This window comes from Nerophis ophidion, linkage group LG25 (genome assembly GCF_033978795.1).
Source record: "Nerophis ophidion isolate RoL-2023_Sa linkage group LG25, RoL_Noph_v1.0, whole genome shotgun sequence".
Lineage (NCBI taxonomy): Eukaryota > Metazoa > Chordata > Actinopteri > Syngnathiformes > Syngnathidae > Nerophis > Nerophis ophidion.
In genome coordinates this window covers 38,029,561-38,054,133 of record NC_084635.1, presented here as the reverse complement: position 1 = coordinate 38,054,133, position 24,573 = coordinate 38,029,561, and the positions used below count along the sequence as shown (strand labels likewise).

General features: G+C 39.3%; 1 protein-coding gene across 2 annotated transcripts in view; it reads left to right on the top strand.

The window, feature by feature from the left end:
• Positions 1–272: 272 nt before the first annotated feature.
• tmod2 (tropomodulin 2) overlaps positions 273–24,573 on the top strand; it is a 55,641-nt gene continuing 31,340 nt past the window's right edge. Inside the window, exons 1-3 of one of the 2 annotated variants that reach the window (XM_061887549.1) lie at positions 273–420; positions 12,858–13,041; positions 15,218–15,374. In XM_061887549.1, coding sequence (XP_061743533.1) covers positions 12,916–13,041; positions 15,218–15,374 — 283 coding nt within the window. In that variant the 5' untranslated portion in view covers positions 273–420; positions 12,858–12,915. Of the gene's footprint in view, positions 421–12,854; positions 13,042–15,217; positions 15,375–24,573 lie in introns of both variants that reach the window. The other variant, XM_061887550.1, reaches the window with a different exon arrangement.

Below are 24,573 nucleotides of genomic sequence, written 5' to 3'. Positions count from 1 at the left end.
TGTTTTTTTTTCTTTTTTGTTGTTGTTCTTTGTTTTGTGTGAAGATTGCCGAAATAAATAAATAAATTAAAAGTACAATTTATGGCAAAAATTACTCGAGTAAATGTAACGGAGTAAATGTAACGCGTTACTACCCACCTCTGGTCATGATTGATGGAATTTGTTATTCTGTTTCTTTTTGTCCCCAGCTCACTTCCGCCCTGCTTGCCCAACATAGAATTTGCCCAAAGTGGGCGGGCTCTTCCACGCTATTGGCTAACGGCCGTGCAAGCTCGATGTTTATTGGCTGCGAGCTCATGTCAGTCAGTCAACATGCGGCACTGGGCGTCACCGCCCGTCTTAGTGCCGAAACAAGCGCTTGAAACATCGTCTTCTTCTCACGGAAGTCCGGCCAACGTTGACTTTATTCCACGTCCTCGGGTAAGTTGTCACAAAGACTTCAGAGGTTTTTTCTCGCACCCTAGTTCTATACTTGTATCCAAAGCCACTTGTGTGTGAGCCTCCAGCTGGACGAGCTGACTTTAGCATCGATGTTAGCTTGCTGGCTTTAGCATCGATGTTAGCCTGCTGGCTGCCTGCAGATTCTGCTGCAAATCTTCTCATTGATGACTTTTATCTCCATCTTTGCCTTCATGGATCATCATAAAGGAGGAGATGGATGGCCTGAGCCCGCACAGCAGAAACATTGACTTGCGTGTAGAAAAGACTCAAATAATATTTCATCTACAACATAAAGGTTGACTAGCATGCAGAATAGAAAATGCATGATTTCATTGACGACATAATGTGTCAGAATAATTCAACACAACTGGCTTGTAGAATACAGTTTTGCATCATTTTAACAATGCAGCCAGATACTCTCTGCTCGGCGACTGGAAAAAGGGTGTATTCATGTATCTGATTGGATTTCAGCTAGTGTGTTTTGTAAACAAACCCGTTTTGTGTGCTGTAATGTTTTGGCAATTGAAAAGGTGCACGGTGGAAGAGGGGTTAGTGCGTCTGCCTCACAATACGAAGGTCCTGAGTAGTCCTAGGTTCAATCCCCCCCCGGGCTCGGGCTCTTTCTGTGTGGAGTTTGCATGTTCTCCCCGTGATTGCGTGGGTTCCCTCCGGGTACTCCGGCTTCCTCCCACCCACCTCCAAAGACATGCACCTGGGGATAGGCCCCTCCCACCTCCAAAGACATGCACCTGGGGATAGGCCCCTCCCACCTCCAAAAACATGCACCTGGGGATAGGCACCTCCCACCTCCAAAGACATTCTCTTGGGGATAGGCCCCTCCCACCTCCAAAGACATGCACCTGGGGATAGGCCCCTCCCACCTCCAAAAACATGCACCTGGGGATAGGCCCCTCCCACCTCCAAAAACATGCACCTGGGGATAGGCCCCTCCCACCTCCAAAAACATGCACCTGGGGATAGGCCCCTCCCTCCTCCAAAAACATGCACCTGGGGATAGGTAGATTGGCAACACTAAATAGTCCCTAGTGTGTGAATGTTGTCTATCTGTGTTGGCCCTGTGATGAGGTGGCGACTTGTCCAGGTTGTACACTGCCTTCCGACCGAATGTAGCTGAGATAGGCACCAGCGCCCCCCACGACCCCAAAGGGAATAAGCGGCAGAAAATGGATGGATGCCACTGTGGCCCTTCCATCACCACATATCTGGAATAAATGGTGTGTGTGTTAGCACACAATTACACTTTATTGAGTAATAATAATAGTAATAAAAATAAAAGGTGTATAAAACAGAATCAGAAATACTTCATTAATCCTTGAGGGGAAATTACAATTTTCAACACAATCCCTTTCAAGATCAGACAAACATTACAGGGAGACAGAACAGGATCGCTGACGGGTCTGCCAACTTCCGGCGCCCCTTACAAAAAGCTGAGATACAGGTAAACAAACTATTGGGGCGGAGGGTGATGAGAAAAATTTAATAATAATAATAGTAGTAAAAAAAACAACAACAAAAAACGGTCTAAGCCTGGGTCTAAGGGGGTCCAGACCGAGGCCAAGGGAAATAAACAACAAATAGCCATAAACAACTCATCTTACGCGTCATCTTAGCAGTATTTTTGAGTAGTAATAATAATAATAATAATAAAATGTGTGTATTACACGTCATCTTAGCAGTATTTTGAGTAGTAATAATAATAATAATAAAATGTGTGTATTACACGTCATCTTAGCAGTATTTTTGAGTAGTAATAATAATAATAATAATAAAATGTGTGTATTACACGTCATCTTAGCAGTGTTTTTGAGTAATAATAATAATAAAATGTGTGTATTACACGTCATCTTAGCAGTGGTTTTGAGTAGTAATAATAATAATAATAAAATGTGTGTATTACATGTCATCTTAGCAGTGTTTTTGAGTAATAATAATAATAAAAGGTGTGTATTATAAGTCATCTTAGCAGTGTTTTTGAGTAATAATAATAGTAATAATAATAATAAAATGTGTGTATTATAAGTCATCTTAGCAGTGTTTTTGAGTAATAATAATAGTAATAATAATAATAAAATGTGTGTATTATAAGTCATCTTAGCAGTATTTTTGAGTAGTAATAATAACAATAATAAAATGTGTGTATTACACGTCATCTTAGCAGTATTTTTGAGTAGTAATAATAATAATAATAAAATGTGTGTATTACACGTCATCTTAGCAGTGTTTTTGAGTAATAATAATAATAAAAGGTGTGTATTATAAGTCATCTTAGCAGTGTTTTTGAGTAATAATAATAGTAATAATAATAATAAAATGTGTGTATTATAAGTCATCTTAGCAGTGTTTTTGAGTAGTAATAATAATAATAATAAAATGTGTGTATTACACGTCATCTTAGCAGTGTTTTTGAGTAGTAATAATAATAATAAAATGTGTGTATTACACGTCATCTTAGCAGTTTTTTGAGTAATAATAATAATAAAAGATTTGTATTACACGTCATCTTAGCAGTGTTTTTGAGTAATAATAATAATAAAAGGTGTGTATTATAAGTCATATTAGCAGTGTTTGGAGTAATAATAATAAAAGGTGTGTATTACACGTCATCTTGGCATTGTTTTTGAGTAATAATAATAATAGTAATAATAATAAAAGGTGTGTATTATAAGTCATCTTAGCAGTGTTTTTGAGTAATAATAATAATTGTAATAATAATAATAATAAAATGTGTGTATTATAAGTCATTTTAGCAGTGTTTTTGAGTAATAATAATAATAAAAGATGTGTATTACACGTCATCTTAGCAGTGTTTTTGAGTAATAATAATAATAAAAGGTGTGTATTATAAGTCATCTTAGCAGTATTTTTGAGTAATAATAATAATAAAAGGTGTGTATTATAAGTCATCTTAGCAGTATTTTTGAGTAATAATAATAACAATAAAATGTGTGTATTACACGTCATCTTAGCATTGTTTTTGAGTAATAATAATAATAGTAATAATAATAAAAGGTGTGTATTATAAGTCATCTTAACAGTGTTTTTGAGTAATGATAATAATAATAATAAAATGTGTGTATTATAAGTCATCTTAGCAATGTTTTTGAGTAATAATAATAATAAAAGATGTGTATTATACGTCATCTTAGCAATGTTTTTGAGTAATAATAATAATAATAATAATAATAATAAAAGGTGTGTATTAAACATCTTCTTAGCAGTGTTATTGAGTGATAACAATAATAAAAGGTGTTATTGGGTACATGGACACAGTTGCAGCGTAGATGTTGTGTGTTGGCAGTAATGACTTTAGGGCGTGGCAATTGTCCCCTGAAGAAAGAAATGTGCATGCTGACATCACACTTGCAGTGTTGTGTTGCACACACACACACACACACACACACACACACACACACACACACACACACACACAATCCACCTGCTGCAGTGTTGTATTGCAGATGCACACACACACACACACACACACACACACACACACACACACACACACACACACACACACACACAATCCACCTGCTGCAGTGTTGTATTGCAGATGCACACACACACACACACACACACACACACACACACACAATCCACCTGCTGAAGTGTTGTGTTGTAGTCGGTGTGACAACTGCCGTGTAGTCATCCCCACAAACATGTGGCCCGTGGACCAGGTCAGTCCCACAAACATGTGGCCCGTGGACCAGGTCAGTCCCACAAACTTGTGGACCAGGTCAGTCCCACAAACATGTGGACCAGGTCAGTCCCACAAACATGTGGCCCGTGGACCAGGTCAGTCCCAAAAAGGGTGGGGGGGCTCTGGTCCCGGAGGTGAGTTTGCAAAGTGTAAAGTCTAAAATGTAAGCTTCATGTTGTTCTGAATGTGTCCACTGGATGTCGCCATAGCAATTCTGTTAGGCAAGCAAATAGTTTCTAGCCAGCAAGGTAAAGGGGGGCTGCCACTCGTCCTCCTCGACCCAAAGAGGAGTCAAATAAAGACTTAAAATGTTACATGAAACAAATTGATATAGTTGTGTGTAGTGGTGTGTAGTTGTGTGTAGTGGTGTGTGTCTCTGGTGTGCATCTTGGACACACAATCATGGGAGTTATTTTAAGAAACACCCCACTCACTTCCTGCCATTTCTTCTGCAAGAACATTACTGATGTAGTTCTAACACGTACATTAACTGTATTACTCTTACAGAGTCAAATATATCAGTACTGATGTAGTTGTACAACATACATATATTACTCATACAGTGTCAACTATATCAGTACTGATGTAGTTAAACAACATACATGTATTATTCATACAGTGTCAAGTACATCAGTACTGATGTAGTTTTACAACATACATGTATTACTCATACAGAGTCAAGTACATCAGTACTAATGTAGTTGTACAACACACATATATTACTCATACAGTGTCAAATATATCAGTACTGATGTAGTTGTACAACATACATGTATTACTCATACAGAGTCAAATATATCAGTACTGATGTAGTTGTACAACACACATATATTACTCATACAGTGTCAAATATATCAGCACTGATGTAGTTGTACAACATACATGTATTACTCTTACAGTGTCAAATATATCAGTACTGATGTAGTTGTACAACATACATGTATTACTCTTACAGTGTCAAATATATCAGTACTGATGTAGTTGTACAACATACATGTATTACTCATACAGTGTCAAATATATCAGTACTGATGTAGTTGTACAACATACATGTATTACTCGTACAGAGTCAAGTACATCAGTACTAATGTAGTTGTACAACACACATATATTACTCATACAGTGTCAAATATATCAGTACTGATGTAGTTGTACAACAAACATGTATTACTCATACAGAGTCAAATATATCAGTACTGATGTAGTTGTACAACACACATATATTACTCATACAGTGTCAAATATATCAGCACTGATGTAGTTGTACAACATACATGTATTACTCTTACAGTGTCAAATATATCAGTACTGATGTAGTTGTACAACATACATGTATTACTCATACAGTGTCAAATATATCAGTACTGATGTAGTTGTACAACACACATATATTACTCATACAGTGTCAAATATATCAGTACTGATGTAGTTGTACAACATACATGTATTACTCATACAGAGTCAAATATATCAGTACTGATGTAGTTGTACAACACACATATATTACTCATACAGTGTCAAATATATCAGCACTGATGTAGTTGTACAACATACATGTATTACTCTTACAGTGTCAAATATATCAGTACTGATGTAGTTGTACAACATACATGTATTACTCATACAGTGTCAAATATATCAGTACTGATGTAGTTGTACAACATACATGTATTACTCATACAGAGTCAAGTACATCAGTACTAATGTAGTTGTACAACACACATATATTACTCATACAGTGTCAAATATATCAGTACTGATGTAGTTGTACAACATACATGTATTACTCATACAGAGTCAAATATATCAGTACTGATGTAGTTGTACAACATACATGTATTACTCATACAGTGTCAAATATATCAGTACTGATGTAGTTGTACAACACACATATATTACTCATACAGTGTCAAATATATCAGTACTGATGTAGTTGTACAACACACATATATTACTCATACAGAGTCAAATATATCAGTACTGATGTAGTTGTACAACACACATATATTACTCATACAGTGTCAAATATATCAGCACTGATGTAGTTGTACAACATACATGTATTACTCTTACAGTGTCAAATATATCAGTACTGATGTAGTTGTACAACATACATGTATTACTCTTACAGTGTCAAATATATCAGTACTGATGTAGTTGTACAACATACATGTATTACTCATACAGTGTCAAATATATCAGTACTGATGTAGTTGTACAACATACATGTATTACTCGTACAGAGTCAAGTACATCAGTACTAATGTAGTTGTACAACACACATATATTACTCATACAGTGTCAAATATATCAGTACTGATGTAGTTGTACAACAAACATGTATTACTCATACAGAGTCAAATATATCAGTACTGATGTAGTTGTACAACACACATATATTACTCATACAGTGTCAAATATATCAGCACTGATGTAGTTGTACAACATACATGTATTACTCTTACAGTGTCAAATATATCAGTACTGATGTAGTTGTACAACATACATGTATTACTCATACAGTGTCAAATATATCAGTACTGATGTAGTTGTACAACACACATATATTACTCATACAGTGTCAAATATATCAGTACTGATGTAGTTGTACAACATACATGTATTACTCATACAGAGTCAAATATATCAGTACTGATGTAGTTGTACAACACACATATATTACTCATACAGTGTCAAATATATCAGCACTGATGTAGTTGTACAACATACATGTATTACTCTTACAGTGTCAAATATATCAGTACTGATGTAGTTGTACAACATACATGTATTACTCATACAGTGTCAAATATATCAGTACTGATGTAGTTGTACAACATACATGTATTACTCATACAGAGTCAAGTACATCAGTACTAATGTAGTTGTACAACACACATATATTACTCATACAGTGTCAAATATATCAGTACTGATGTAGTTGTACAACATACATGTATTACTCATACAGAGTCAAATATATCAGTACTGATGTAGTTGTACAACATACATGTATTACTCATACAGTGTCAAATATATCAGTACTGATGTAGTTGTACAACACACATATATTACTCATACAGTGTCAAATATATCAGTACTGATGTAGTTGTACAACATACATGTATTACTCATACAGAGTCAAATATATCAGTACTGATGTAGTTGTACAACACACATATATTACTCATACAGTGTCAAATATATCAGCACTGATGTAGTTGTACAACATACATGTATTACTCTTACAGTGTCAAATATATCAGTACTGATGTAGTTGTACAACATACATGTATTACTCATACAGTGTCAAATATATCAGTACTGATGTAGTTGTACAACATACATGTATTACTCATACAGAGTCAAGTACATCAGTACTAATGTAGTTGTACAACACACATATATTACTCATACAGTGTCAAATATATCAGTACTGATGTAGTTGTACAACATACATGTATTACTCATACAGAGTCAAATATATCAGTACTGATGTAGTTGTACAACACACATATATTACTCATACAGTGTCAAATATATCAGCACTGATGTAGTTGTACAACATACATGTATTACTCTTACAGTGTCAAATATATCAGTACTGATGTAGTTGTACAACATACATGTATTACTCTTACAGTGTCAAATATATCAGTACTGATGTAGTTGTACAACATACATGTATTACTCATACAGTGTCAAATATATCAGTACTGATGTAGTTGTACAACATACATGTATTACTCATACAGTGTCAAATATATCAGTACTGATGTAGTTGTACAACATACATGTATTACTCATACAGTGTCAAATATATCAGTACTGATGTAGTTGTACAACATACATGTATTACTCTTACAGTGTCAAATATATCAGTACTGATGTAGTTGTACAACATACATGTATTACTCATACAGTGTCAAATATATCAGTACTGATGTAGTTGTACAACATACATGTATTACTCATACAGTGTCAAATATATCAGCACTGATGTAGTTGTACAACATACATGTATTACTCTTACAGTGTCAAATATATCAGTACTGATGTAGTTGTACAACATACATGTATTACTCATACAGTGTCAAATATATCAGTACTGATGTAGTTGTACAACATACATGTATTACTCTTACAGTGTCAAATATATCAGTACTGATGTAGTTGTACAACATACATGTATTACTCTTACAGTGTCAAATATATCAGTACTGATGTAGTTGTACAACATACATGTATTACTCTTACAGTGTCAAATATATCAGTACTGATGTAGTTGTACAACATACATGTATTACTCATACAGTGTCAAATATATCAGTACTGATGTAGTTGTACAACATACATGTATTACTCATACAGTGTCAAATATATCAGCACTGATGTAGTTGTACAACATACATGTATTACTCTTACAGTGTCAAATATATCAGTACTGATGTAGTTGTACAACATACATGTATTACTCTTACAGTGTCAAATATATCAGTACTGATGTAGTTGTACAACATACATGTATTACTCATACAGTGTCAAATATATCAGTACTGATGTAGTTGTACAACATACATGTATTACTCATACAGTGTCAAATATATCAGTACTGATGTAGTTGTACAACATACATGTATTACTCTTACAGTGTCAAATATATCAGTACTGATGTAGTTGTACAACATACATGTATTACTCATACAGTGTCAAATATATCAGTACTGATGTAGTTGTACAACATACATGTATTACTCATACAGAGTCAAATATATCAGTACTGATGTAGTTGTACAACATACATGTGTTATTCATACAGTGTCAAGTACATCAGTACTGATGTAGTTGGACAACATACATGTATTACTTATTATTTTATTTTATTTTAATGTATTATTATTTAATACATTATTATTTAAGTTGCTTAAGAGATATTCCTGGCTCTGAATTTGCTCATTGCTATTTTTATGTTTTTGTGCATTATTTGTTGCCGTAATCATTAAACAAACAGGTTACTCATCAGTTACTCAGTACTTGAGTAGTTTTTTCCCAACATACTTTTTACTTTTACTCAAGTAAATATTTGGGTGACTACTTCTTACTTTTACTTGAGTAATACATCTGTAAAGTAACAGTACTCTTACTTGAGTACAATTTCTGGCTACTCTACCCACCTCTGTTCAAGAGGGGAGCGTTGGACCTGGCAGGAAGTCAAGCTCTCACCACTGGAGAAATCATTCAGGCAGCTCGGGAAAAACTGACAGAAAAGTTAGCCTCAGTTTTTCCGGTGCTTTACAGCAGTTCTGCACCAACTATGTTCTAGGATCTACAGCTAGCAAGTCTGTGTTCTCCTCTCTAGAAAAGAGTTGGATGTGCTTCTCAAGTGAGTGGAATGTGGACCCGATCTGGAGAGTCCTTCACAGCGTGGTCCAGATCAGTGGATCAGATGACTGATTGGTTCCAGCTGGGCTGTGTTGCATCATCACTTTGCTTTTACAAGGATGATCATGACATCAACTTTGGCCTGATTTCCATATGGAAAAAAGTGGAGGCATAAAGCTCCTTATTGTACTAGGACTAGGACTATACTTACATACTACTCAGTGGCCTTAGTGGTTAGAGTGTCCGCCCTGAGATGGGTAGGTTGGGAGTTCAAACCCCGGCCGAGTCATACCAAAGACTATAAAAATGGGAGCCGTTACCTCCCTGCTTGGCACTCAGCATCAAGGGTTGGAATTGGGGGTTAAATCACCATAAATGATTCCCGGGCGTGGCCACTGCTGCTCACTGTTGCCCTCACTTCCCGATCAAGGGGATGGGTCAAATGCAGAGGACAAATTTCACCACACCTAGTGTGTGTGTGACTATCATTGCTACTTTAACTTTAACTTAACATAACATGAGCTCCATGGTGTTCAGGGATGAATAGTCTCCTATTGTTATTGTACTATTTTTTCAGCTCTAGTTACATGTAGCAGCCTAGTTTTGAATGGCAGGGTCCCTGCTATCACATGTTGATAAAAATACAACATTTACATAATAAAGATCAACTACAGGCTTCCCAAATGCTGTAATAAATGAGGCATGATGAGTTGAGCATGTGTCAGCGTGTAGCCCCACTTTTAACTCTTTGTTTTTTCAAACGCTTACCGTAAGTCCTTCATTTCACTCAGTCATTATTTTGTCGGGCTTCACGGTGGAAGAGGGGTTAGTGCGTCTGCCTCGCAATACAAAGTTCCTACAGTCCTGGGTTCAAATCCAGGCTCGGGATCTTTCTGTGTGGAGTTTGCATGTTCTCCCCGTGAATGCGTGGGTTCCCTCCGGGTACTCCGGCTTCCTCCCACCTCCAAAGACATGCACCTGGGGATAGGCTCCTCCCACCTCCAGAGACATGCACCTGGGGATAGGCCCCTCCCACCTCCAAAGACATGCACCTGGGGATAGGCCCCTCCCACCTCCAAAGACATGCACCTGGGGATAGGCCCCTCCCACCTCCAAAGACATGCACCTGGGGATAGGTTGATTGGCAACACTAAATTGGCCCTAGAGTGTGAATGTGAGTGTGAATGTTGTCTGTCTATCTGTGTTGGCCCTGCGATGAGGTGGCGACTTGTCCAGGGTGTACCCCGCCTTCCGCCCGATTGTAGCTGAGATAGGCGCCAGCGACCCCAAAAGGGAATAAGCGGTAGAAAATGGATGGATGGATGGGCATTATTTTGTCTTAGTAGGTCATATGATTTGCCTAAGAAGCTGGACAGGACAAAAACCTTTTTTTTAATTTTTTTTTTAAAGACTTGTCTAGGGTGTATCTTGCCTTCCGCCTGAATGCAGCTGAGATAGGCTCCAGCACCCCCCCGCCACCCCAAAAGGGACAAGTGGTAGATAATGGACGGATAGATGGACTTTAGTTTAGGCGGTGGATTTTTTTTTGGTAAGGCAGCCACCTTAACAACAAAGCGCTGCTGGAAATAAAGAATCAATCAATCAATGTTTACTTATATAGCCCTAAATCACTAGTGTCTCAAAGGGCTGCACAAACCACTAGGACATCCTCGGTAGGCCCACATAAGGGCAAGGAAAACTCACACCCAGTGGGACGTCGGTGACAATGATGACTATGAGAACCTTGGAGAGGAGGAAAGCAATGGATGTCGAGCGGGTCTAACATGATACTGTGAAAGTTCGATCCATAATGGATCCAACACAGTCGCGAGAGTCCAGTCCAAAGCGGATCCAACACAGCAGCGAGAGTCCCGTTCACAGCGGAGCCAGCAGGAAACCATCCCAAGCGGAGGCGGATCAGCAGCGCAGAGATGTCCCCAGCCGATACACAGGCAAGCAGTACATGGCCACCGGATCAAACCGGACCCCCTCCACAAGGGAGAGTGGGACATAGGAGAAAAAGAAAAGAAACGGCAGATCAAATGGTTTAAAAAGGGAGTCTATTTAAAGGCTAGAGTATACAAATGAGTTTTAAGGTGAGACTTAAATGCTTCTACTGAGGTAGCATCTCGAACTGTTACCGGGAGGGCATTCCAGAGTACTGGAGCCCGAACGGAAAACGCTCTATAGCCCGCAGACTTTTTTTGGGCTTTAGGAATCACTAATAAGCCGGAGTCTTTTGAACGCAGATTTCTTGCCGGGACATATGGTACAATACAATCGGCAAGATAGGATGGAGCTAGACCGTGTAGTATTTTATATGTAAGTAGTAAAACCTTAAAGTCACATCTTAAGTGCACAGGAAGCCAGTGCAGGTGAGCCAGTATAGGTATATATGTATGTATATATGTATATAAAGGTATATACTGTATAGGTATATATGTATGTATATAAAGGTATATACAGTATAGGTATATATGTATGTATATATGTATATAAAGGTATATACAGTATAGGTATATATGTATGTATATATGTATATAAAGGTATATACAGTATAGGTATATATGTATATAAAGGTATATACAGTATAGGTATATATGTATGTATATATGTATATAAAGGTATATACAGTATAGGTATATATGTATATAAAGGTATATACAGTATAGGTATATATGTATGTATATTAAGGTATATACAGTATAGGTATATATGTATGTATATAAAGCTATATACAGTATAGGTATATATGTATGTATATATGTATATAAAGGTATATACAGTATAGGTATATATGTATGTATATAAAGGTATATACAGTACAGCATAATGTGATCAAACTTTCTTGTTCTTGTCAAAAGTCTAGCAGCCGCATTTTGTACCAACTGTAATCTTGTAATGCTAGACATGGGGAGACCCGAAAATAATACGTTACAGTAATCGAGACGAGGCGTAACAAACGCATGGATAATGATCTCAGCGTCTTTAGTGGACAGAATGGAGCGAATTTTAGCGATATTACGGAGATGAAAGAAGGCCGTTTTAGTAACGCTTTTAATGTGTGACTCAAAGGAGAGAGTTGGGTGGAAGATAATACTCAGATTCTTTACCGTGTCGCCTTGTTTAATTGTTTGGTTGTCAAATGATGTCTGTCTGTAAATAAATAAGCATTGGGATACAGCAGTCATGCCCACAAACAGCGTCATGACAAGATGAAGGACATGAAAGAACTATAATGTGTGTCCTTTCAATAAATAGTCAGATTGTCGTGTCTCTCTCTAGTTCATCAGGAATGTTTGTTTCCCAGCAGCCTTTCCCCTGGTCCGGAGCAACTTTGGAAGATTGACTGCAGTCCTACAGCCGGCATCATGACCTTGTCATTCAAGAAGGACCTGGACAAGTACAAGGACCTGGATGAAGATGAGCTGCTTAACAATCTGTCGGCAGATGAGCTCAAACAGCTGGAGTCGGCCCTGGAGGAGATGGACCCGGAGGTCAGTAGCACAAAACATTCATGGATGTTGGGCTGGGCTGAACTCACGGATCATGGATGATCCAAGTATCAAGTCCTACAGATGCTTGTAAAATAGGAGTCAACAAGCCATGTTAACCGCCAAGCTAGCTTAAAGGTGAAGAAGCCAAAAGGAGAAAAAAACAGCTTTGTTCACTTCAACAGACGTCTTGAGATCCGTGTTAACAAAGAGTAAGCAGCTAAGAAAAGGACGTGGGCGATGTGTGAGGAAGTGCAAATGTGTCTCTGACAAGTGTTTTCTAAGCACAAACCATGTATTTGTAAACTGCTCGGTCAGCATTAACACGCCCCCATTAATACACTTTAAAGCGCAACTACACTAGGAGGTTGCCTACAGCCACATGTGTCAATGCTAAATATAGCAGTTCTTTGCCTCCATGGGATTATTAAATATGTTAATGGCAGCTTGTTTGTAAAATTATTAACTATCTTAATAGGAACATGTATGTCAAGTTATGAAATATTTTAATGACGTATATATGTCAAGTTATGAATTATGTTAATGTCAAGTTATGAAAAATTTTAATGACGTATATATGTCCTGTTATGAAATATGTTAATGTCAAGTTATGAAATATGTTAATGACATTTATATCGAAAAATATGAAATATGTTAATGATGTATGTATATCCAGTTATAAGATATGTTAATTATGTACATATGTTATGTAGTATGTTAATTATGCATATATGTCCAGTTATGAAATATGTTAGACGTATATATATAACAAATTATAAAAATATGTTAATGAAAAGTTACGAAATATGTTATTGGTGTGTATATGTACATTTATGAAATAAATTAATGACATTTATATGTCAAGTTATGAAATATGTTAATGACATTTATATCTAAAAATATGAAATATGTTAATGATGTGTATATATATCCAGTTATAAAATATGTTAATTATGTACATATGTTATGTAATATGTTAATTATGAATATATGTCCAGTTATGAAATATGTTAGACGTATATATAACAAATTATAAAAATATGTTAATGAAAAGTTCTGAAATATGTTAATGGTGTGTATATGTACATTTATGAAATAAATTAATGACATTTATATGTCAAGATATAAAAAAATGGTAATGGTGTATATATGTGAAGTTATGAAATATGTTAATGATGTATATATGTAAAAAAGATGAAATATGTTAATGATGTATAAATGTCAAGTTATGAAATATGTTAATTATATATATATATATATATATATATATATATATATATACATATATATATATATATATATATATATATATATATATATATATATTTATATGCCCTTATGTGACTCTACCGAGGATGTCGTTGTGGTTTCTGCAGCCCTTTGAGACACTTGTGATTTAGGGCTATATAAATAAACATTGATTGAATAATAAGGACATCTGTTGAAGTGAACCAATCACTTATTTTCTTCTTATTATTGCCCACGTCCTTTTCTTAGCTGGTTACTCTTTGTTAACACGGATCTCAAGACGTCTGTTGAAGTGAACAAAGCAATGATAATAAGAAAATAAGTGCTTTGTTCACTTCAACAGACGTCTTGAGAAGCGAGTTGACAAAGAGTAACCAGCTAAGAAAAGGACGTGGCAAGTCGATGAATAATAATATCCACTGATATGAGCCAAAGATGTGAATAAGTAGATACGTTATGGTTGGACTACAGATAGTGATTATTTTAGTAATCCAACAACCTTTTGACAAGTTTTTGATTCATCGAGTAATCGGATACAAAAATCACTTTATAGCCATTTATGGAAAATAGTTGAAATCATTTTTTTTTTTAATAGATGCACATGAAGGTTTCACCTGCAGTGGTGGGGGCGTGGCCAGCATGACGAGTCATTTGCCATGATATCTGTTTTCTTAGAAAAGTCTCCAAAAATACATTTAAAAACTAATGTGTTATTATGAATTCGGATTACCGTTTGTAGTTCTGGTTTTGACAGGTAAGCAAGTTTACAAGAAAGAAATGAAAACATTCCGACAAAAAGAAATGTGAGTTTTTGAAGGTACATTGGAACAACTGAAACAAGTGGTTTCCTGTGATGAATCATGCAAATTGAAAAGTGTGATTGATCTGATTGAAAGTCCTGGTGTCCAAAGATGTTTGTTGTCCTCCTCAGAATGCTCTCCTTCCTGCCGGTCTGCGTCAGAAGGACCAGACCACTAAAACGGCCACAGGGACCTTTGACAAGGATCGACTCCTGAAGTATCTGGAGAAGGAAGCCATGGACTACAAGGACCGAGATGATGTTGTCCCCTTCACTGGAGAGAAGAAAGGTATTGGATCATCTTCTTCTTCAACATCAAGTCATGTTGCTTAGCAACTGCTGTCTTGGCCCGTCTTACTAAACTCATAACAAAGAAGGTCGTTCATGGTGAGAAGAGATGTGCTGACATCTGCTTCAACTCACTCATCATTTCAGTACGAACTACCAAACACAGAGTGGTCTTGGTCAGTGTGCAGTTGTCATAGCAACACTTCAATAGTCACAGCTGCGGTCGGTCGAGCAGTTGTCATAGCAACACTTCACTAGTGACAGCCTCGATCAGTTGTCATAGCAACGCTTCAATAGTCACAGCTGCGGTCGATCAGTTGTCATAGCAACACTTCAATAGTCACAGCTGCGGTCGATCAGTTGTCATAGCAACACTTCAATAGTCACAGCTGCGGTCAATCAGTTGTCATAGCAACACTTCAATAGTCACAGCTGCGGTCGATCAGTTGTCATAGCAACACTTCAATAGTCACAGCTGCGGTCGATCAGTTGTCATAGCGACACTTCAATAGTCACAGCTGCGGTCGAGCAGTTGTCATAGCGACACTTCAATAGTCACAGCTGCGGTCGAGCAGTTGTCATAGCAGCACTTCAATAGTCACAGCTGCGGTCGAGCAGTTGTCATAGCAACACTTCAATAGTCACAGCTGCGGTCGAGCAGTTGTCATAGCAACACTTCAATAGTCACAGCTGCGGTCGAGCAGTTGTCATAGCAACACTTCAATAGTCACAGCTACGGTCGATCAGTTGTCATAGCAACGCTTCAATAGTCACTGCTGCGGTCGATCAGTTGTCATAGCAACGCTTCAATAGTCACAGCCGCGGTCGATCAGTTGTCATAGCAACACTTCACTAGTGACAGCCTCGATCAGTTGTCATAGCAGCACTTCAATAGTCACAGCTGCGGTCGATCAGTTGTCATAGCAACACTTCAATAGTCACAGCTGCGGTCGAGCAGTTGTCATAGCAACACTTCAATAGTCACAGCTGCGGTCGATCAGGTCTCATAGCAACACTTCAATAGTCACAGCTGCGGTCGATCAGTTGTCATAGCAACACTTCACTAGTGACAGCCTCGATCAGTTGTCATAGCAACACTTCAATAGTCACAGCTGCGGTCGATCAGTTGTCATAGCAACACTTCAATAGTCACAGCTGCGGTCAATCAGTTGTCATAGCAACACTTCACTAGTGACAGCCTCGATCAGTTGTCATAGCAACACTTCAATAGTCACAGCTGCGGTCGATCAGTTGTCATCGCAACACTTCAATAGTCACAGCTGCGGTCAATCAGTTGTCATAGCAACACTTCAATAGTCACAGCTGCGGTCGATCAGTTGTCATAGCAACACTTCAATAGTCACAGCTGCGGTCAATCAGTTGTCATAGCAACACTTCACTAGTGACAGCCTCGATCAGTTGTCATAGCAACACTTCAATAGTCACAGCTGGTGTCAATCAGTTGTCATAGCAACACTTCACTAGTGACAGCCTCGATCAGTTGTCATAGCAACACTTCAATAGTCACAGCTGCGGTCGATCAGTTGTCATAGCAACACTTCAATAGTCACAGCTGCGGTCGATCAGTTGTCATAGCAACACTTCAATAGTCACAGCTGCGGTCAATCAGTTGTCATAGCAACACTTCACTAGTGACAGCCTCGATCAGTTGTCATAGCAACACTTCAATAGTCACAGCTGGTGTCAATCAGTTGTCATAGCAACACTTCACTAGTGACAGCCTCGATCAGTTGTCATAGCAACACTTCAATAGTCACAGCTGGTGTCAATCAGTTGTCATAGCAACACTTCACTAGTGACAGCCTCGATCAGTTGTCATAGCAACACTTCAATAGTCACAGCTGCGGTCAATCAGTTGTCATAGCAACACTTCACTAGTGACAGCCTCGATCAGTTGTCATAGCAACACTTCAATAGTCACAGCTGGTGTCAATCAGTTGTCATAGCAACACTTCACTAGTGACAGCCTCGATCAGTTGTCATAGCAACACTTCAATAGTCACAGCTGCGGTCGAGCAGTTGTCATAGCGACACTTCAATAGTCACAGCTGCGGTCGAGCAGTTGTCATTGCAACACTTCAATAGTCACAGCTACGGTCGATCAGTTGTCATAGCAACGCTTCAATAGTCACTGCTGCGGTTGATCAGTTGTCATAGCAACGCTTCAATAGTCACAGCAGCGGTCGATCAGTTGTCATAGCAACACTTCACTAGTGACAGCCTCGATCAGTTGTCATAGCAGCACTTCAATAGTCACAGCTGCGGTCGATCAGTTGTCATAGCAACACTTCAATAGTCACAACTGCGGTCGAGCAGTTGTCATAGCAACACTTCAATAGTCACAGCTGCGGTCGATCAGGTCTCATAGCAACACTTCAATAGTCACAGCTGCGGTCGATCAGTTGTCATAGCAACACTTCACTAGTGACAGCCTCGATCAGTTGTCATAGCAACACTTCAATAGTCACAGCTGCGGTCGATCAGTTGTCATCGCAACACTTCAATAGTCACAGCTGCGGTCAATCAGTTGTCATAGCAACACTTCAATAGTCACAGCTGCGGTCAATCAGTTGTCATAGCAACACTTCACTAGTGACAGCCTCGATCAGTTGTCATAGCAACACTTCAATAGTCACAGCTGCGGTCGATCAGTTGTCATAGCAACACTTCACTAGTGACAGCCTCGATCAGTTGTCATAGCAACACTTCAATAGTCACATAGCTCTGAGAATCATAGCTTGAGGGTTCCAGGTTCGATCCCCGCTTCCGCCATCCTAGTCTCTGCCGTTGTGTCCTTGGGCAAGACACTTCCCCCACCTGCTCCCAGTGCCACCCACACTGCTTTAAATGGAATTTACATATTGGCTTTCACTATGTAAAAGCGCTTTGAGTCACTAGAGAAAAGCGCTATATAAATATAATTCTCTTCACTTCACAATCAATCGTCATAACATCTCATCCACAATGAAAGTCCACCAGAATTGTACAAAAGAAATCAAAGACTAGTACTACATGAAAATAAAGAAAGCAATAAAAATGTGTGGACAACTATCATAATAAAAGTACATATTCATACAATTCATATAATAAAATATATTTTTTATTGCTTCATACATGTATTTGCTTTATTGATTGATTGTTGTGACAATTGATTATGACTAGAAGGAAACAATCTTGAAGTGCATCTCTTTCTTTTTGTTGCAAGTATTTTGGAGAGTGTGTTTGTGCTGGAATGTATTGAAGTGGCAGCCAATGCAAGATTTACTCTTTTGATGACTGCACCTGGCTCTCAGACACATCTCACCCGACATTGCTTAACACCAGAAGTAATCAATACTTTTGATGACTGCACCATCCTCTCAGACGCACCTCAGCCGACGTTGCTCAACACCAGAAGTAATCAATACTTCCGCTAGTAATCTAAGTGTCAAAAAGAACGTTCAAAATATAAAACATTGTCACGCGTTTTCCATCCATCCATCCGGTTTCTACCGCACCTGTTCAAGAAGTCGCATTAATGGTAAGAAGTATTTTATTTATTTTTGGTTAGCCTCAGAATAACAATGTTATTAAAAAGAATAAGAGACTTACTATACTGGTTGGTCTTTCTTAAAAAATGCAGGTATAGTTGTATTCAGTGTTTAAAAATAAAATTATATGACTCACATGGAAATACTTTTAAAAATATTTTGCTTGTATGGCTCGCTCAGGCTAAAAGGTTCCCGACACCTGTTCTAGAGTCTAAACCTTTTCCTTCCTCTTCAACAATCTGGTCGGACTTCAAAGACCAAAATGATTCCTAGTGACACAGTAAGAGGGACACAGGTGTGTTGATGATTCATATTGACACAGTAAGAGGGACACAGGTGTGTTGATGATTGCTAGTGACACAGTAAGAGGGACACAGGTGTGTTGATGATTGCTATTGACACAGTAAGAGGGACACAGGTGTGTTGATGATTGCTAGTGACACAGTAAGAGGGACACAGGTGTGTTGATGATTCATATTGACACAGTAAGAGGGACACAGGTGTGTTGATGATTCCTATTGACACAGTAAGAGGGACACAGGTGTGTTGATGATTCATATTGACACAGTAAGAGGGACACAGGTGTGTTGATGATTGCTAGTGACACAGTAAGAGGGACACAGGTGTGTTGATGATTGCTATTGACACAGTAAGAGGGACACAGGTGTGTTGATGATTGCTAGTGACACAGTAAGAGGGACACAGGTGTGTTGATGATTCATATTGACACAGTAAGAGGGACACAGGTGTGTTGATGATTGCTATTGACACAGTAAGAGGGACACAGGTGTGTTGATGATTGCTAGTGACACAGTAAGAGGGACACAGGTGTGTTGATGATTCATATTGACACAGTAAGAGGGACACAGGTGTGTTGATGATTCATATTGACACAGTAAGAGGGACACAGGTGTGTTGATGATTCCTATTGACACAGTAAGAGGGACACAGGTGTGTTGATGATTGCTAGTGACACAGTAAGAGGGACACAGGTGTGTTGATGATTCATATTGACACAGTAAGAGGGACTCAGGTGTGTTGATGATTCATATTGACACAGTAAGAGGGACACAGGTGTGTTGATGATTCCTAGTGACACAGTAAGAGGGACACAGGTGTGTTGATGATTCTTAGTGACACAGTAAGAGGGACACAGGTGTGTTGATGATTCCTAGTGACACAGTAAGAGGGACACAGGTGTGTTGATGATTGCTATTGACACAGTAAGAGGGACACAGGTGTGTTGATGATTGCTATTGACACAGTAAGAGGGACACAGGTGTGTTGATGATTCCTAGTGACACAGTAAGAGGGACACAGGTGTGTTGATGATTCCTATTGACACAGTAAGAGGGACACAGGTGTGTTGATGATTGCTATTGACACAGTAAGAGGGACACAGGTGTGTTGATGATTCCTAGTGACACAGTAAGAGGGACACAGGTGTTTTGATGATTCCTATTGACACAGTAAGAGGGACACAGGTGTGTTGATGATTGCTATTGACACAGTAAGAGGGACACAGGTGTGTTGATGATTCCTATTGACACAGTAACAGTCACACAGGTGTGTTGATGATTGCTAGTGCAGCACAGTAACAGTCACACAGGTGTGTTGATGATTCCTAGTGACACAGTAAGAGGGACACAGGTGTGTTGATGATTCCTATTGACACAGTAAGAGGGACACAGGTGTGTTGATGATTCCTATTGACACAGTAACAGTCACACAGGTGTGTTGATGATTGCTAGTGCAGCACAGTAACAGTCACACAGGTGTGTTGATGATTCCTAGTGACACAGTAACAGTCACACAGGTGTGTTGATGATTGCTAGTGCAGCACAGTAACAGTCACACAGGTGTGTTGATGATTCCTAGTGACACAGTAAGAGGGACACAGGTGTGTTGATGATTCCTAGTGACACAGTAAGAGGGACACAGGTGTGTTGATGATTCCTATTGACACAGTAAGAGGGACACAGGTGTGTTGATGATTCCTAGTGACACAGTAAGAGGGACACAGGTGTGTTGATGATTCCTATTGACACAGTAAGAGGGACACAGGTGTGTTGATGATTGCTAGTGACACAGTAAGAGGGACACAGGTGTGTTGATGATTCCTATTGACACAGTAACAGTCACACAGGTGTGTTGATGATTGCTAGTGCAGCACAGTAACAGTCACACAGGTGTGTTGATGATTCCTAGTGACACAGTAAGAGGGACACAGGTGTGTTGATGATTCATATTGACACAGTAAGAGGGACACAGGTGTGTTGATGATTGCTAGTGACACAGTAAGAGGGACACAGGTGTGTTGATGATTGCTATTGACACAGTAAGAGGGACACAGGTGTGTTGATGATTGCTAGTGACACAGTAAGAGGGACACAGGTGTGTTGATGATTCATATTGACACAGTAAGAGGGACACAGGTGTGTTGATGATTGCTATTGACACAGTAAGAGGGACACAGGTGTGTTGATGATTGCTAGTGACACAGTAAGAGGGACACAGGTGTGTTGATGATTCATATTGACACAGTAAGAGGGACACAGGTGTGTTGATGATTCATATTGACACAGTAAGAGGGACACAGGTGTGTTGATGATTCCTATTGACACAGTAAGAGGGACACAGGTGTGTTGATGATTGCTAGTGACACAGTAAGAGGGACACAGGTGTGTTGATGATTCATATTGACACAGTAAGAGGGACTCAGGTGTGTTGATGATTCATATTGACACAGTAAGAGGGACACAGGTGTGTTGATGATTCCTAGTGACACAGTAAGAGGGACACAGGTGTGTTGATGATTCCTAGTGACACAGTAAGAGGGACACAGGTGTGTTGATGATTCCTAGTGACACAGTAAGAGGGACACAGGTGTGTTGATGATTGCTATTGACACAGTAAGAGGGACACAGGTGTGTTGATGATTGCTATTGACACAGTAAGAGGGACACAGGTGTGTTGATGATTCCTAGTGACACAGTAAGAGGGACACAGGTGTGTTGATGATTCCTATTGACACAGTAAGAGGGACACAGGTGTGTTGATGATTGCTATTGACACAGTAAGAGGGACACAGGTGTGTTGATGATTCCTAGTGACACAGTAAGAGGGACACAGGTGTTTTGATGATTCCTATTGACACAGTAAGAGGGACACAGGTGTGTTGATGATTGCTATTGACACAGTAAGAGGGACACAGGTGTGTTGATGATTGCTATTGACACAGTAAGAGGGACACAGGTGTGTTGATGATTCCTAGTGACACAGTAAGAGGGACACAGGTGTGTTGATGATTCCTATTGACACAGTAAGAGGGACACAGGTGTGTTGATGATTGCTAGTGACACAGTAAGAGGGACACAGGTGTGTTGATGATTCCTATTGACACAGTAACAGTCACACAGGTGTGTTGATGATTGCTAGTGCAGCACAGTAACAGTCACACAGGTGTGTTGATGATTCCTAGTGACACAGTAAGAGGGACACAGGTGTGTTGATGATTCCTATTGACACAGTAAGAGGGACACAGGTGTGTTGATGATTCCTATTGACACAGTAACAGTCACACAGGTGTGTTGATGATTGCTAGTGCAGCACAGTAACAGTCACACAGGTGTGTTGATGATTCCTAGTGACACAGTAACAGTCACACAGGTGTGTTGATGATTGCTAGTGCAGCACAGTAACAGTCACACAGGTGTGTTGATGATTCCTAGTGACACAGTAAGAGGGACACAGGTGTGTTGATGATTCCTAGTGACACAGTAAGAGGGACACAGGTGTGTTGATGATTCCTATTGACACAGTAAGAGGGACACAGGTGTGTTGATGATTCTTAGTGACACAGTAAGAGGGACACAGGTGTGTTGATGATTCCTATTGACACAGTAAGAGGGACACAGGTGTGTTGATGATTGCTAGTGACACAGTAAGAGGGACACAGGTGTGTTGATGATTCCTATTGACACAGTAACAGTCACACAGGTGTGTTGATGATTGCTAGTGCAGCACAGTAACAGTCACACAGGTGTGTTGATGATTCCTAGTGACACAGTAAGAGGGACACAGGTGTGTTGATGATTCCTATTGACACAGTAAGAGGGACTCAGGTGTGTTGATGATTCCTATTGACACAGTAAGAGGGACACAGGTGTGTTGATGATTCCTATTGACACAGTAAGAGGGACACAGGTGTGTTGATGATTCCTATTGACACAGTAACAGTCACACAGGTGTGTTGATTATTCCTATTGACACAGTAAGAGGGACACAGGTGTGTTGATGATTCCTAGTGACACAGTAAGAGGGACACAGGTGTGTTGATGATTCCTAGTGACACAGTAAGAGGGACACAGGTGTGTTGATGATTCCTAGTGACACAGTAAGAGGGACACAGGTGTGTTGATGATTCCTAGTGACACAGTAAGAGGGACACAGGTGTGTTGATGATTCCTAGTGACACAGTAAGAGGGACACAGGTGTGTTGATGATTCCTAGTGACACAGTAAGAGGGACACAGGTGTGTTGATGATTCCTAGTGACACAGTAAGAGGGACACAGGTGTGTTGATGATTCCTAGTGACACAGTAAGAGGGACACAGGTGTGTTGATGATTCCTAGTGACAGTAAGAGAGAGACAGGTGTCTTGATGATTCCTATTGACACAGTAAGAGGGACACAGGTGTGTTGATGATTCCTAGTGCAGCAAAGTAACAGTCACACAGGTGTGTTGATGATTCCTAGTGACACAGTAAGAGGGACACAGGTGTGTTGATGATTCCTAGTGACACAGTAAGAGGGACACAGGTGTGTTGATGATTCCTATTGACACAGTAAGAGGGACACAGGTGTGTTGATGATTCCTATTGACACAGTAAGAGGGACTCAGGTGTGTTGATGATTCCTAGTGACACAGTAAGAGGGACACAGGTGTGTTGATGATTCCTATTGACACAGTAAGAGGGACACAGGTGTGTTGATGATTCCTATTGACACAGTAACAGTCACACAGGTGTGTTGATTATTCCTATTGACACAGTAAGAGGGACACAGGTGTGTTGATGATTCCTAGTGACACAGTAAGAGGGACACAGGTGTGTTGATGATTCCTATTGACACAGTAAGAGGGACACAGGTGTGTTGATGATTCCTAGTGACACAGTAAGAGGGACACAGGTGTGTTGATTATTGCTAGTGACACAGTAAGAGGGACACAGGTGTGTTGATGATTCCTAGTGACACAGTAAGAGGGACACAGGTGTGTTGATGATTGCTAGTGACACAGTAAGAGGGACACAGGTGTGTTGATGATTCCTAGTGACACAGTAAGAGGGACACAGGTGTGTTGATGATTCCTATTGACACAGTAAGAGGGACACAGGTGTGTTGATGATTCCTATTGACACAGTAACAGTCACACAGGTGTGTTGATTATTCCTATTGACACAGTAAGAGGGACACAGGTGTGTTGATGATTCCTATTGACACAGTAAGAGGGACACAGGTGTGTTGATGATTCCTATTGACACAGTAAGAGGGACACAGGTGTGTTGATGATTCCTATTGACACAGTAAGAGGGACACAGGTGTGTTTATGATTCCTATTGACACAGTAAGAGGGACACAGGTGTGTTG